This window comes from Mandrillus leucophaeus, unplaced genomic scaffold (assembly GCF_000951045.1).
Source record: "Mandrillus leucophaeus isolate KB7577 unplaced genomic scaffold, Mleu.le_1.0 Scaffold245, whole genome shotgun sequence".
Classification (NCBI taxonomy): domain Eukaryota; kingdom Metazoa; phylum Chordata; class Mammalia; order Primates; family Cercopithecidae; genus Mandrillus; species Mandrillus leucophaeus.
The window spans coordinates 132,729-149,115 of NW_012102532.1; the positions used below are offsets into that span (position 1 = coordinate 132,729).

General features: G+C 46.3%; 1 protein-coding gene across 2 annotated transcripts in view; it reads right to left on the bottom strand.

The window, feature by feature from the left end:
- The window catches only part of VWF (von Willebrand factor), a 198,345-nt gene that overhangs the window by 78,259 nt on the left and 103,699 nt on the right, over positions 1 to 16,387 (bottom strand). For both annotated transcript variants that reach the window (XM_011982933.1, XM_011982932.1), the window contains exons 25-34: positions 15,872 to 16,028; positions 14,996 to 15,154; positions 14,169 to 14,304; positions 10,092 to 11,470; positions 8,570 to 8,686; positions 8,332 to 8,472; positions 7,905 to 8,048; positions 5,351 to 5,515; positions 3,843 to 3,886; positions 3,377 to 3,554 (exon numbers count right to left, since the gene is read on the bottom strand). In XM_011982933.1, the coding sequence (XP_011838323.1) occupies positions 3,377 to 3,554; positions 3,843 to 3,886; positions 5,351 to 5,515; positions 7,905 to 8,048; positions 8,332 to 8,472; positions 8,570 to 8,686; positions 10,092 to 11,470; positions 14,169 to 14,304; positions 14,996 to 15,154; positions 15,872 to 16,028 (2,620 nt within the window). The remainder of the gene's footprint in view (positions 1 to 3,376; positions 3,555 to 3,842; positions 3,887 to 5,350; positions 5,516 to 7,904; positions 8,049 to 8,331; positions 8,473 to 8,569; positions 8,687 to 10,091; positions 11,471 to 14,168; positions 14,305 to 14,995; positions 15,155 to 15,871; positions 16,029 to 16,387) is intronic.

A 16,387-nucleotide genomic window follows, 5' to 3' on the forward strand; every position in this document is an offset into this window, starting at 1 on the left:
AAAAAAAAAAGAAAAAAAAAACAGTCAATATTCCTGATGAACATAGATGCAAAAATTCTCAACAAAATGAGAGCAAACTGATTCAACAGCACAATGAAAGGATCATACACTCTGAGTAGGATTTATCCCTCAGATATGAGAATGACTCAACGTCTAAAAATCAAAAAACGTGATACACAGCATTAACAAAACAAAGGATAAAAATCATACTATCATGTCAATAGATGCAGATAAAGCATTTGTCAAAATTCAAACACCATTTCATGATTAAAACATTCAACAAACTAAGAATACAAGGAAATTACCTCAAAAAAATAAAGGCCATTTATGAAAATGCCACAGCTAACATCACACTGAATAGTGGAAAACGGAAAGCTTTTCCTCTAACCAGGAAGAAGGCAAGGAGGCCCACTCTCACCACTTCTATTCAACATAGTACGAGAAGTCTTAGCTAGAGCAATGAATCAAGAAGATATAAAAGTGCCTATCAAAAAAGAAGTAAAATTATCTCCACTTGCAGATGACATGATCTTATGTGTAGAAAACGCTAAAGATTTCACCAAAAAATTGTTAGCAAATTCAGCAAAGTTGAAACAAACTCAGTTGCAGAATACAAAATCAACATACAAAACTAGTTGTTTCTATACACTAACGACAACCTGTCCACATGAAAAAGAATGAAATTGGACCCTTATCTTCTATCATACACAAAGTTAACCCACAACCAAACTTAAACACTGATACGTAAAACCTGAAATTAGAAAACTCCTAAAAGAAAACACAAGAACTTTGCAACATTGGTCTTGGCGACGATTTCTTGGATATCATTGCCAAAAGCAAGGCAACAAAAGCAAAAATAGACAAGTGGGACTACATCAAACTAAAAAGCTTCTGTACAGCCAAACAATCAATCAACAGAATAAAAAGGCAGCCTACAGAATGGAACAAAATATTTGCAAACCATACATTTGATAAAGGGTTAATATCCAAAATATATTAGGAACTCACACAACTCAATAGCAAAAAAAAAAAATGCAAATAACCCAATGTTAAAATGAGCAATGGACTTGAAAAGACATTTCTCCAAAGAAACATCCAAAAAGTCAATTATATGAAAAAAAAATTCAACATTACTGATCATTAGGGAAATGCAAATCAAAACCATAAAGAAGTATCACCTCATACATGTTAGAATGGCCACTACCCACCCACCCCCACACACACATACACCAAGAAATACCAACTGTTAACAAGAATGTGGAGAAACTGAAACCCTTGTGCATTGATGGTGAGAACGTAAAGTGGTGCAGCCACTACGGAAAACAGTAAGAAGGTTCCTCAAAAAATTAAAACTAGTATTGGCATATGACCCAGCAATCCCACTTCTGGGTATTCATCCAAAAGCTTTGAAATCAGGATCTCAAAAAGAGACCTACACTTCCATGTTCATTGCAACATTATTCACAACAGCCAAGAGGTGGAAATAATCCAAATGCACATCAGTGGACAAATGGATAAAGAAAATGTGGTATATACATGCAATGGAATATTATTCAGTCTTTAGAAAGAAGGAAATCCTTTCATATGCCACAACATAGATGAACTTTGAGGACATTAAGCTAAGTGAAATGAGCCAGTCACAGAAGGATAACTACTGCATGAACCCACTTACAGAAGATACCTAAAATAGTCAAATTCATAGAAGCAAAAAGCAGAATGGTGGTTGCGGGGGTTAGGGGAAGGAGAAAAAGGGAAGTTGCTGTTCAATGGGCATAGTTTCAGTCACACAAAACAAAAACTTTTAGAGTTCTGCTGTACAACTTGCAAATAGCTAACAATATTGTATTGTATACTTGCAAATTTATTAAGGGGGTAGATCTTAGGTGTTTTTATCACAAATTTTCTAATGGAAAAATAGGGAAAGGCATGAGCAGAAAATTCACAAAATTAAACCAAAAAATGGCAATTAAACATATGAAAAAATGTTTAACTCATCATTAGAGAAATGAATTTCAAGTATACCGAGATGCCATTTCTTTCCTGAAAAGTAAGAAATTTGCAAAAACAATAAAACAAAAACTAACCACACACTCCCTCAGCAAGGCTGTGGAGAAGCATGCACTCTTCACACCTCGCTGATGGAAAAGCAAACAGATGGACATTCCAGTTCTGCACAACCACATCTCACCTGTCAGATGAGAATCCGGGAATATCTAAGGGGAACTTCACATGCACTTATCTTTTGACCCAAGAATCTCATTTCTAGGAATCTACCCTGAAGACACACCTCCAACCATATGAAAATTCATATGTTCAGGTTTACTTATTGCAGCATCGTTTGTCATTACAAAATGCTGGAAACAGCCTAAATGCACATGCATAGAAGAACAGTTGGGTAACCTGTGGTACGCAATAAGGTACCAGGAAGCTCTCTTTGAAATGACATCGAGTAATTTCCAGGATATGCTTTCAATCAAAACAGGCAAAGCTCTTTGTACAGAGAAAAGCTGACCATACCCTCCGTTCCAGAGGCAGGCAGCCCAAATTGGGACTGGGAGGTGTTTTAACTCTAACCAAATTCAAAGTTTTGATTATTACACAAGAGTGGGTATCTAATTATCAAGTGAGACTTTGTCTTATGACTTAAAAGTAACTACAGATTTCTTTATGAATAAACAAATAACATAAGGTCTGGTGGAGTTTTCACCTAGACCAAGAGGGAAATTTATCTCCCTAAATAAATTCTAAAGGGAGAGTGAGCTATAACATACAGTTTTGATTGCATCCCACCAGTTATGTCTGTTCAGCATAAAGGTTACAATCCACTGCTGAGTCATGGTCACCATAAGCAGTCATTTCTCCCAAACATGAGGCAGAAGGCTAACCCAGCCCACGGATGAAATGCTCTCCACAAGTGTACATGAGATAGACTTTAAATATTTTCTCCTCTTAATCCAGGCCACCTTGGTGATGTACTGTTGCTATATAGGTGTGGTTGGAGAGTTTTCTGGGAAGTGTCTCTCTCACTGCTATACTTCCACTGCTACACCCTGAATACATAGATTCCTAAAGGTTGACTTGCCAACAGCCAAGCTGAACATTGAGCTCAGAAAAGCAATTCTTCCTCCTGGTTATGCATATTCTGGGGAAGTGCCTTCCAAAGACAGAGAAAGAGGGCAGTGATCCCTGAGACTGGCTGAAAGCATTTCCAAAGAGCACAGGAGGAAAGGAAGGTGAGTGAAGGTAGCGCTGTGTATGTGGTGATGAGGAAAAGGGTACTTCTGGGCTGGTTGGTGCTTGCTCTACTTTTCTGCACAGCCAAGCTAAAAGCACTGCCCCTTTGACACTGCCCCAGCTGGAGAAGCAAAGGACTCACAGGGGCAGGTCCAGCGGCAGCCACAGGTCTCTTCCACTTTAACAGGGGACTGGCTGTTGGGGCATGAAGGCCTCAGCCCCCGGTCACAGTTGACCCGATGACTCTTCAGTAAGGTCTGGCCATCTGGCTGGCAAGTCACGGTGTGGCACTGGTCTGGCAAGGTCCAGATGTCCCCAGGCTGCAGAAGCAAACAGCAGATTCAGGCAGGAATAAAGATGAGGTACTCCAACTCTAAGCCTATCTGCCAGATAACTGACTGCTAGAATTGAACACAGGCCTACACAGCAAGGAGGCCTCCTGTACATGAGACGGGAAGAAAAACACAAGATGTACAGATGGACCCTCAAAAACAACATAGTAGTAAGAGGAAGCACTGGACTAAGACCAGAGGAGGAAAAATTAACCAGTGGGAACAAGAGCCCCAAACACATCTCTAATCTTTCAAAGTCAACAGAAAGGAACTTACCCTCCTCTCATTCCCATCCTCATCCATGCAAATCCTAACAAATCCTGCAACAGACACAAATATGATCTTAGTTCCCATCTTTCACCCAGAAATTCTGAACCATTCACAATGTCTGCTAAAGCAACCTGGTCAAGTTTTTGAAGTCATCTCAACTCTTCTGAAAAGAAGCTGAACAAGGTTAACAGTGGAGACATAGGGACACGAGGCTAAGAGGTGGTCATCCTGTAGTTCTTCAGACATGCTCTGCGGTTATTAATAATTATGATGCCAATAACAGTGATAACTGGCAATAACTACGGCTTACACTGTCATTATCTTAGTTCACATGTAGATCATGCCAGGGATGGGGAAGGTGGGGAGACGAAGCAAGATCCTGGAAACCTGAAAGAGATCTACTTGAAGATTCCTACCAAGAGACCTGCCATCTCTCTGTACAGCTATTAGCTGTAAGTCAAAATTTGCATAGAGCTATTACCCTTTAAGGGCAAACTTGCATTGACTTATTCCCCTGAAGGACAGTAGCTCTATGCAGGTTCTGACTTACAGCTAGTAACGGGAAAATATACAAACCCAGCCCCAAAAAGCATGTGTGTGTGTAGATGTGTGTGTGTATATACATATATGTGCATATACACATATATATAAAATGTATATAAGTACATTTCATAAACATGTAATTCATATACATACGTATATACGTATATATGTATACGTGTGTGTATGTGTATATATATATTTTTTTTTTTTGAGACAGAGTCTCACTCTGTAACCCAGGCTGGAGTGCATTGGCACAATCTCAGCTCACTGCAACTTCTGCCTCCTAGGTTCAGGCGATTCTCCTGCCTCAGCCTCCCGAGTAGCTGGGACTACAGGTGTGTGCCACCACGCCTGGCTACTTTTTGGATTTTTAGTAGAGACGGGGTTTCACCGTGTTAGCCAAGATGGTCTCTATCTCCTGACCTTATGATCCGCCCACCTCGGCCTCCAAAAGTGCTGGGATTATAGACGTGAGCCACCATGCCTGGCCAAAAGCATATTTTTTTTAAGTTTCTAACCTGAAATCAACTTAAAACTCTGGTACTTTGATACGAGTCGCCACGTTATTGTATTTCTAAAGCCCTTTATAGCCATGTTGAGGGTGAGTCTAGGCCCATGGGGAAGACGACTATATCTACGGAACGCTGGGGTTCCTTGCTTATGTCTTCTGATTCTTTTGTCCAAGATCTCTCCTACACAAATAAGCTTAGGCTCTGCCAAGTTCACATGGACAATTAGAGTGGGAAAAGGACCATACACAGAAAGCTTTCTGCTGGCTCCATGAGGGTTTGTGGTATAAACCTCCCAGGAGCAGAAACTTAAAGGTCCTGGTCTACATAATAATCTTCATTCAAGGCCAAATCTTATGCATGGGCACCCCCGAGGTCTCTTGAATAGTACTTTTGTTTCTATGGTGGGTTTGTTTTGGAGCTTTTTTTTGAGAGAAGTAGGAAAGGTATTATAAGACTCACCAGAGCACAGTTTGTGGAGGAACGAATTGCCCAAGGTGACCATGGTAGGGAGGTCTTCGATTCGCTGGAGCTTCACGACGTTAGAGTTACCTGCTGGGCCTGCCAAGATCCTTAGCTGGGCTGCATCGTAGCGATCTCCAATTCCAATAGGGAACACTGCCACTCCTAGAGTTAGCAAAGAGACAGGAAAGGATCTGTGGGCAAGTAGGCTCAAAATGGACTGGCTTGACGTTATATCCAGCATCTCAACAGAGCCTCATGTTTTCCAGGCTGGTCACATACACCAGGCCCTACGAGGAAGATATTCAGTCAACAGATATTAATGAGCTCCTACTCTGTGTCAGGTACTATTGCAAGCAACAGGATACAGCAGTGAACCAAGCATATAAAGTCCCTCCCTGTCCCCCGTCCTCATGGATAGACAGACAACACACACACAAACAAAGTAAATACATAGAATTTCAGATGTGAATAAATGCTTAGGAAAAAAACAAAATGAGATAAGGAGGAAAAGAATGCCCAGGGCTGAGGTGTGGGTTACTGTTGCATACATGGCAGTTGGAGAAGCACTTGGTGAAAAGATGGCATCTGAGCAGAGACCTAATATAAGGATGGAAGGAGCCAAGAGGATATCTGAGGGAGGGACATCCCAAGCAGAGAGAAGAGTGAGTGTAAATGCCCCAGAGCAGAAGTGTGACTGCATGCTCCTGGGGGCTGGGGAGAGAGGGACAAGCAAGAGAGGGAAAGGGCATGGATCAGGCAAATGCTCCATTGGCCATGGTAAGGACTCACCATGTTCTGTGAATGAAACAAAGCCAGCCAAGACAACAGAGCAGAGGCGCAGGAGCTGACTTTGATTTTAAAGGGCTACTGCAGCTGCTGTGCTGAGAATGAGCTGCAGGGGACAAAGGTGGAAGCTGGGGTTCCAGTTAGACAGCTATTTCAATAGTCCAGGTGAAAGATGATGGGGACTTGGATTGAGATGACCCTGGTGGACATGGTGTGGAGTGGTGTAACTCTCAATGTGTTTTGAAGATGGAGCTATAGTTTATTCGTGGCTTGCATGGAGGTATCAGGAAAAAGGAAAAAGAATCAAGGATGCTGAGCTTTTTGAACTGAACTGGAAGGCTGGAACTGCCTTTCCCTGAGATGAGAAAGACGGATGTGAAAATCAGGAGTTTAGTTTTGCCTGTTAGAGCATGCAAGCTGAATTGAGGAGATATGAATTTCAAAGTCAGAGATGACCACCAAGGAATTGGTGTATGTAAGAAGAGAAGAGAAAATATCACGGGGCTGAGCCCAGAGAATGTGCATGCTCATTTACACATGAGAAACCGAGGCTTTGGACAGTTAAATGACTTGCTCTGGATCATGTCCACTTCCTCAAGACCACAACTGCTTCCTTTCCCAATGAAAATCTTTCCTTGGATACTTGATACTAAAGGAGAAAAAAATCTCCATCCTGAAATTCCTCAATTCAGCTCTCCAGAAATTTCTAGGAATTGGCAATGTGCTTCAGGTTGGAGCGGATTTTCTACTAGCAGCTTTTCAGCTCTTGTAAGTTTGTTATATTATCCAAATATTTATCCTTTCCCTTTTAGTGTCCTTTACCCTAAAATCATAGATTTCATAAACATGTCACATTCATTCACTCAACAAACATTAAATGGTCACCTATTTTGTGCATCATACACAGATGATACAAAAATAAGCAAGATCTTCCCTTGCCTTCAAAGAACTCCCAGTTTTTTGCAAGGAATAGATACGTTACAAATATGATACAATACAATATGATTTGCGCATTTTGAGTAGCTCATATGTGACATAGAAAACAGAGCAAATAACTTTCTCAGGAAGAACATCAGGAAGACAACAGAGAAAAGACAGGGTTGACAGCACTCCTAGGCAGGGTTCTGAAAGATTAACTGTTCTCCAGGTGGCCATGAGGGGACTCAATGTCACTCCACTCACCCAGACCTCCTTCAGCTGGGAGGTGGTCCCTCAGACTCTACCACCTGTCCCGGCTCACATCCTGTTGATATTAAGAACATGATAAGCACATGTTCTCATGGAGCACAAGGCTGGACATGTGGATCCTTTCCTTTCCTACAGCATGATCCTTTGTCTCTCATCCATTCAACCCTGCCAAGCCCATTAGCCTGGTATCAGGAACGAACTCTAAATACATGAAAGTCCCCATTGGTTCTCAAGGCCCCACAATGAATCACTCTGGCCTCAGACATGACATTTTAGCAAGAGACCACGAATCCTCCTTTAGAAAGGAAGGGCGTAGAGATAGGATCACTCCTGGACAAAGGGAAAATGTGGAGAAATTAAAGGTTATAATTAGTCATAAAGATGTAGTATCAACACACACTTATTATTGTTTGGTTTCCAAATCACATTGTGATTGGATAACTTCCTGCTGTTTGATACCAGGACAGAGGTCGGTACTGAGTATATTTAGTATCAGCCACAACATCCAAAAGTTTAATCCTCTATCATTTCTGAAGTCTCGCTCTCCTGAATTGAGGACTGTACACCAGATTCTTACTGTTGGATCTGGCGGCATCAGCTGCTGCATCCACCGCATCCACAGAGACGTCCATGACCAGGATGACCACCGCCTTCGAGGCTCCCGGCCTGGCACCATGCATTTCTGAAGTCAAGTATCGCACAGCAAAGCCCAAAGCATCCCCTGAGGATGGAGAACAGATCACGCCAAGTCAGTACGGGCTGCGGCTGGACACCCTGTCTCATGGAGGATCCTTAAGTTACTCAAAAGCTGAATGATTCAGAGACTCCGAGGAACACCCAGTTGAGATCTGGAAGAGACCTGGAAGAGCATCTAGCCCCTCACTTTCCAGAAGAAGAAACTAAGGCCAAGAAGCAAAGTGACTGGCCGAGGTCACATAGTCATTTATGCCAAAAATTAGAAGCAGAATGGAGGTTCTGCATCTAGCCTGTGGCACCAACGTTACCGATTTGGCTGGGGCCTCCCTCCCGCTGCATGACGTCCACAAGGCTCAGCAAATGGGCTTTCTCCAGGGCCACGTTCCACGGCACGTCAATGGTGGTGATGCTTCCATACTGGAGCACTGACACCTGAGTGAGATGAGGCCCTAAACGGAACGAGAAAATGGGGATTATTCTGAATCAACTGGAGCCCCAAAAAGAGCCTCTTCGTCACCGGCTGCTTCAGGTGCCTTGCTCACTCACCTATATTGGCTTTTGAAATGAAAGCCTTGGCAAAACTCTTCATTTCATCAAAATAAGCAGCTGGGAAACTAGAGGAGCCATCCAGGAGAAGGATCACGTCCAGGGGCTGGCTGCAGTCTGCAATGACAACCAGGAAGGTAAGCACACAGGTGCCAGCAGGGACACTGGCCGCCAGGCCTGCAACCTGAAATCCAATAGGATCTACAGGGCACGCTGACCACGTGGCACCACCAAGGGCGGGGGAGTGCCTTCATTAGTGCAAGGGCAATGTGGGCCAGGGAGGAGGGGATGGGAGAGATGGGAGTTAATGGGGCCTGATTACCTCAGGATTGGAGACATTGAGAAGACTCCAATTCTACCCAAAGGAAGTTTGAATGTCTACAAATAAAAGCGGCAGGCATGGACTTCCTCAGTAACAAGGGGCCACCACTTTTCTAGAATTGAGTAAAATACCGGCCTGGCAATACGAGGAGATTGCAAAAGGAAATGGAGCGGCAGCCCTTCCCTGGACAATGAGCTACTGTCCTCAGATGTCGCAGGGCAGGTGAACGTACTGTGATTATTCCAGCTACAAATGCCTAGTGCTCCTCTTAGTGTCTGAGCACATCTGAGATTTGATGAAATGATGTAATTGTTGCTTTCCTCAGCAAAAATATTACAAGAATTTAAATCTATGAACATGAATAAAAACAAACAAAAGTACTGACAAGTGTGAGACTCAAAAGATACTAAAAGATACTAAAAGAAGGCTAGTAATTCTGGGATGGTCCCAAACACATCGAATAAAGACATTCAGGAAGTAGGAATGGATTAGATGCCAGTGTCAGTAAAAGGTAGTAATATAGCAGTGGGAGCAAGCATTTTTTTGAGCACTTGTCATGTGTCAGATACTATTTTAAGCACGTAGATGCTATTATTATCCCCATTTTATACATGAGGAGACTGATATACAAAGAGGTTAAGTACTTGCCCAAGATTACCCAGCTAGCAAGTAGCAGAGACAAGATTCAAACTACAGCAGTCTGACACCAGTTTCTGAAGACTGCACCTGCTACCTGGCACCTGACTCCCTGGTCTCGCCCTGAAGAATGTCAGCTACTCAGAATAATTTCACCCACCCGGTATGGTCAAAAGGAAGCTTATTGTCACCACCTTTAACAGAGGTTACCTTGAAGGCAGAGGGTGGAATTGGGTGGGGAAGAGGCTGTGTGATAAAGACAGACTTGCTTTTTTCTTCTTACTCCTTACTGGTATTGTTTAAACGTTAACAATAGGCTTCCACTACCTTTGAATTTATATAAGCACGCACAATAAGATCTTCCCCCGAAAAAGGATCACAGTTTGTCTCCCTGCCAGGGAGGTGAGGAAACACGGGCCCTTTGAAGGCAAGGTTCAACCAAGGGCACACAGAGCAGGGAAGCCAGGATTAGAACCCGAGTCGTATCTCAGCAGATGCATGCAGCACCAAGGCCACGCCAGCCCTCGCCCAGCCCTCCCACCTGCACACAAGGTGCCAGCATACCAGGGGCAGGGGAGAGGGTGGGGATCTTCAGCCCCTCTCCAGAGCAGCAGCTCTGCAGCACCAGGTCAGGAGCCTCTCGGGGAAGCGTCTCAAAGTCCTGGATGAGGATGGGGGCATTGGGCCAGCCAATCCTCTCCAGCTCCTGTACATTGGCATGAGGGCCCACTCCAATGGGCACCACCTGAATGTCTCCAGGCAACCTCTTGATCTCATCAGAGGCAGGATTTCCGGTGACCATGTAGACCAGGTTGGGCGCCTGCTCCCGGTCACCCTGGCTGACCAAGAAACTGTGCTCGGAGAGGTACTGCAGGGCCAGCCCAGTGTTGGTCCTGTTGCCACCCTGGTAGCGGATCTCTCGCACCCGCTGCAGGATGTCCCCTTTGGACTGTGCCTCGCTGAAGGGGTACTCCACCGCCACCGTATAGGAGTACTGCAGTACCGTGACGTGGATGCCGTCCTGGCCCACATCCATCCGCTGAATCACCTCCTCCATGAACTCCTTGCTCCTGTTGAAGTCGGCTTCACCAATTTTGTCCGATCCTTCCAGGACAAATGCCACATCCAGAACCATGGAGTTCCTCTTGGGCCCCAGGGTCGAAACCCCCAAGAGCCCTGGGCCCACAGTGACTTGTGCCATGTCGGGGGGCAGAGTAGGAGGAGGGGCTTCAGGGGCAAGGTCACAGAGGTAGCTAACAATCTCATCCCTTTGCTGCTCCAGCTCATCCACACCGCTCAGCACGAAGGCCTTGTTCTCAGGGGACTGCTTCTCAACGAGGCGGATCTGCTTGAGGTTGGCATGGGGCCCAATGCCCACCGGTATTACGATGACCTTCTTCTTCTTCAGGCCCTGGACGTAGCGGACAAAGTTCCGGGACATCCGTTGGGGCTCCTGGCTGGCCATCAGGAGCAGGGCGATGCGGGAGGCTTCAGGGCGGTCGATCTTGCCAAAGATTTGGAACAGTGTGTATTTCAAGACCTCACTGGTGAAGGCCACCTGGCTGCCTGCATACTTCACCTGGCTGGCAATGCGCCGCAGCTCTGATGGTCGTTTCCGGTCCTTGAGCCCGATGTAGGAATGGGAGCCATCGTGGTACTCCACGACAGCCACGCGGACCCACTTCTGGGAGATGCGCAGCCGCTCCATCATGTCCACCACAAAGGCCTTCAGCACTTCAAACTCAGCCTCGGACAGCCTGGAGGAGCCATCCAGCAGGAAGACCAGGTCCAGCAGCCTGCTGCAGTAGAAATCGTGCAAGGGCGGTTCCGAGATGTCCTCCACATATGGAGTGGTGGGGCTCACCGGGGCATCTGTGGGAGGCACCACAAGGCCTCCCGGCTCCTCGCAGGCTTCACAGGTGAGGTTGACACCATCACAGTGGCTGCAGCAAAGAGCGAAGAAATTGAAATGGTTCAGGAAGAACCTATGGACACTTCTGAGCCCTATAGTGTACGACCACTTCCATATTCCCACAGAATCTCCTGCCTGTTCCACCTGAACTTGAGATCCCATGGACCATTCTATACCCAAGTGAGATGTCACTATTTAACATCTGTCCCCAAATAGCATGCACCCCCACACACACACACACACACATAAAATACACACGTAGCAGACTTCCTTTGACTCTAGAAACCAAAGCTTTAGCCCATCCTGGGACATGAAAAAATATATTCGTTGTTCTAGGCCATCCACACAGCCACTCAAAGCTGATTTCTTTTCAACCTACATCTTTAGCAACATGAATACTTAATTATAATCCAAGCCTTCTTACAAGTTACTAAAATGTGGACACTAACCTGTGCTTGTAAATGTTCTGTCGAAGATAAATGCTTTACAGTACATATTCTAACAGAATATAAAGTTTTTTTTTTTGTTTTTTTTTTTTTTGAGACAGAGTCTCACTCTGTCACCCAGGCTGGAGTGCAGTGGCGCGATCTCGGCTGACTGCAAGCTCCACCTCCCAGGTTTATGCCATTCTCCCGCCTCAGCCTCCTGAGTAGCTGGGACTACAGGCACCCGCCACCACGCCCAGCTCATTTTTTGTATTTTTAGTAGAGACGGGGTTTCACCGTGTTAGCCAGGATGGTGTCGATCTCCTGACCTTATGATCCGCCCACCTCAGCCTCCCAAAGTGCTGGGATTATAGGCTTGAGCCACTACGCCCGGCTATTGTATGAATTTTAAAACATGTTTAATATGTTGAGCCCTAAGGAAGAGAGAAAAAATTGGAGCAAAAACATTGCGGAAAGATGAATAAAGATTCAAAACCCCAGTTTTATCTAGCAGAACAAATTATTTGGCAGTAGTAGACAGGGGTCCCCAAGATGTTAGGCCTAGGAAAAGACATTCGCTCATGCCTCCAGCAGACATAGGATAAGCACCTCTCGTGTGCCGGGTACTGGCCAGGCTCTGCCCAGCCCCAAGCACACACAAGTCTGTAGCAGAGCAGTGGCCCCACCCCGTTCTCCCGGAGATTCCTCTCCTCGCAGCTCTGGGCTGTGTAGACAGGAGACAAGGCTGTGACCACAAAAGGCCCAGGACTGCAGACCCATGTGGTGACGGCCTGGGGGGATCTGGAGACAATGCTGGGGAACTAAGGAACTCTGGGAGTCACCAATATTAGAGACTTCTGGATGGTTGAAACACCTCAACCAGAATCTATTGGTTCTGAATTCATTTCTTTTTGGTTCCTAATTCACAAACTCCTACACTAACATGCCAAATTTCCAGGCTCTGCTGGTAACATCACCTTTTTGCCACCGTCCTGGAAAGTGGCAAGACCTGCCAGACCACAGGTGAAATCAAGTGGCCCTGTGTGGTGGAGACCAACGTGGGCCCCGATCATCTCTTCGGACTCTCAGCCCTGGAGGCACCTGGCCTTCAGCACTCCCAGTAAAGCTGACAAGATGGCAGTGCCCTGAGCCTGGGAAGTGTCCCCCTGTGGCTTGATCCCAGGTGATGCCCCCAGCCTGCTGTGGGACTACTGTCCACACACTGCTTGAGCTTCAGCACGCACTGTGGCAGCTGCCCCTGCCCGTGTGCCAGCAAAGGAGGTGGGGAGAGGGCTCAAAGCTCTCATGCCCTTTTGGCACAGAACCCCAAGCCAGCATCAGAATCACCCCACCCTTTGCTCCCTACAGTCCCTGTTTCAGCATACAGTGTGCGCGCAGGCAGAGTCTTACTAGGATTAATTCCTCCTTCCCGTGATCCACGAGATTTACTGCTTCAATCCTTGGGTAACGGTGCGTGAGTGACATACTTTCTAGTTTCCTGTGTTTGCTAGAAAACTCACCCCAGGCAGTGTTCGTTCTTGTTTGTACAGATGGTGGCGGCAGGATCTGACTTTGGCAGCTGTGACCACAGCCCCTCCCCAGCAAATTTACGTTCTCAAGTTTAAGTTCCCAGAAGGCTTGATCAGTGTCAGGGAGTGGTGTTGAATAGATCTGGATTTTAATAAATGTTCCCTACTTATGAGCAGGACTTCAGAGGGCTCAGAGCTCACCCTGAGGACTCCTTCTCACCTCCCCAAAGGCCAGTTTCCCAGAGGCAAGTCCAGTGAGAACCCAGGATGAGAGCAATGAGCACATTCCCTCCCTATTATGACAGCCACACCCTGCGACCTTGACTATGGCCCCCACGAGGTTCTTACTACCCTGAGGGCCCTGCGTTCCATCTCACTTTCCTGAGTCCCCACCTCCAGGAAAAAAGAAATCCGATTTTTATGGACACCTCTGCTCAGACTAGTCATGACCTACAAGGACAGTGAGTGACCACACCCCACCTTCAGTGAGAAAAGCAAAAACCTCTTAGGACTTAAAAGCCTATTAAGAGCAAAAACATTGTGGAGGAATATATGCGGAGGAAGCAGTCTAGCCCATCCCTAAAGAAAAAGTAGCAAACCCTAGGAACAAACAAAACGATAAACTAAACAATGAATTAAATAAATAAACAAAGAAAACAAACTCAATCTCTCAACTCATGTAGCTAGGACTGTTTACCCAAAACCTAGTCTCTGAGCTGGCCCCCAGAGAAGCAATAAGATTCATCACTCCAAACGACCCCGAAATCTGTTTTACCAAATCTGGCAGTGCTCAGGGTCGCTGGGATTCAAGGTGACTTTCTTTCCTGAGGCAAAACGCCGGCCAGCCGCCTCACACACCGGGCAGTCTTCGGGGCTGACGCAGGTCTGCAAAAGCTCATCCAGGATTTTCCCTGCAAAAGAAAGCTCTCATTAGGAACCAAACTACTCCCCTTTCACACGAGGAAGCCTCACTTTTAACTAAAAAGGAGGGGCCAACTCCTTCTCCTGCCCTAGAAGCCAGCTTCTCCTGGCCGCACCCCAGGGGTCACCCCACCACTCAAGGAGCATCTTTCCTCCTTGTGCTTTGATTGATCCCTCTGCAAAACTGGGAATAGGGGTTCCCTCACCTTACCCCACCTCCCCAAGCCTCAGGACAAATGAAATCTTATCTCCAGGGCTCTTTCTGCTCTTCTGAATAACACCTTCAGTAACTCTAGAGCTGTGCTGTACCATATGATAGTCACAAACTGCATGTGGCTATTTAAATTCAGTAAAATTCAAAATTCAGTTCCTCAGACACACTCGTCACAGTTACATTCAATACAACATTCCCCCACTGCAGAAAGTTCTATCGGCAGGGGCGGCTTTAGACGAGAATCCCATAAATAGGCACAGAAAAGCATTTTGGAGGAGCTCGACTTGGGAAAAATCACAGTTGGCCTGACTCTGATGAAAGAACCCGTGGAGACGGCCTGTGGCAGGGTTGCAGGTCAGAGACGGGACATGGCCGGTGGAGGCTGAGATGAAGCAAGACCTAGAGGCACCTTTCCACCCATCCCTATCCCATCCCACCAGCCCGACCCCCAGGGATAGAGGCCTCACCTGGAGGGCAGTGGGCATGGCAGCCCTCCACACACTGCACAGGGCAGGCCAGCGGCTCGGGGTGCTGGCACGTGACTCGACAGGCAGGTGCGCAGCTGTTATAGCGCCACTCACACTCATACCCGTTCTCCCGGAGATTCCTCTCCTCGCAGCTCTGGGCTGTGTAGACAGGAGACAAGGCTGTGACCACAAAAGGCCCAGGACTGCAGACCCATGTGGTGATGGCCCTGAGGCATCTGGAGACAATGCTGGGGAACTAAGGGACTATGGGAGTCACCAATATTAGAGACTTCTGGACGGTTGAAGCACCTCAACCAGAATCTATTGGTTCTGAATTCATTTCTTTATTTTTGTAGAGATACAGTCTTGCTGTGTTGCCCAGGCTGGTCTTGAACTCCTGGACTCAAGGAATCCTCCGGCCTCAGTCTCCCAAAACACTGGGATTACAGGTGTGAGTCACTGTGCCTGGCCCAGTTTTCTACATAAAAACATTAAGTTGGTTACATCCAAAGAAAGACTCTATAGACATGAATGTATGAGTTGATCACTCATATTGGCAAATATAATTGTTGTCTAATTAAAGACACAAACCGACTTCCTTCTTTTCATCAGCATTCCCTCTTCTTCTGCCAGAATCTCTCCAGAAGAAAAATCTCCACATATTCATGCCTTGAATCCATGTCCTGCCTTACCCATAATATGAACTTCTTACTAAGCCAACATCTTAACCCTCCTTAGCTCTTGGCCATCCAGTCCCAACTAGAGCTCTGTCTTCTCTCTCCCATGAAGGTATCCTCCTGCACTCACAAGGTCTTAAAGCATAGACACATGGGAAGAAGGGAGGGCATCTGAGAACATGAGTGCGTCAGGACTCACGGCACAATGTGGCTGTCCTCCAGGTCACCACCTTGCCGTGCTGGGCACACACGTGGGCATAGGCAGCAATGGTGTCGCAGAAGCAGGCGCAGTCCCCAATGGACTCACAGGAGCAGGTGTCGTATATGCAGACATCCAGGAATGGCTCGGGATCCACCTGCAAAGGCAGCCTCAGATGGCCCAGGCCTATGGCCAGGTGTCAAGAACTCTGGCTCTCAGTCTGGGTGCAAATGTTCTGATGGTCAATTTAAGGGTAAGGGGGTGTCCAGGTAGAAGGAGAAATGTAGCTCAATGGTCTCAAAGAGGAAATGGGAGGGAAGGAAAGATTCTTAGTGTCTAATCTGCATTCCAGCAAGAAAGGCTGAATAATGCAGGGCTGTTGGCCTTTTGCAGAACATGATGAGCCAGAGGATTTTCCAGAAGAACATTCCCTCTGTCCCTCTGCCTACCTCCCTGCTCAGCCACCCGTCTGTCCTCACAACCCACTCTTAGCCTCATGAGCATTTGGGTGTTTTT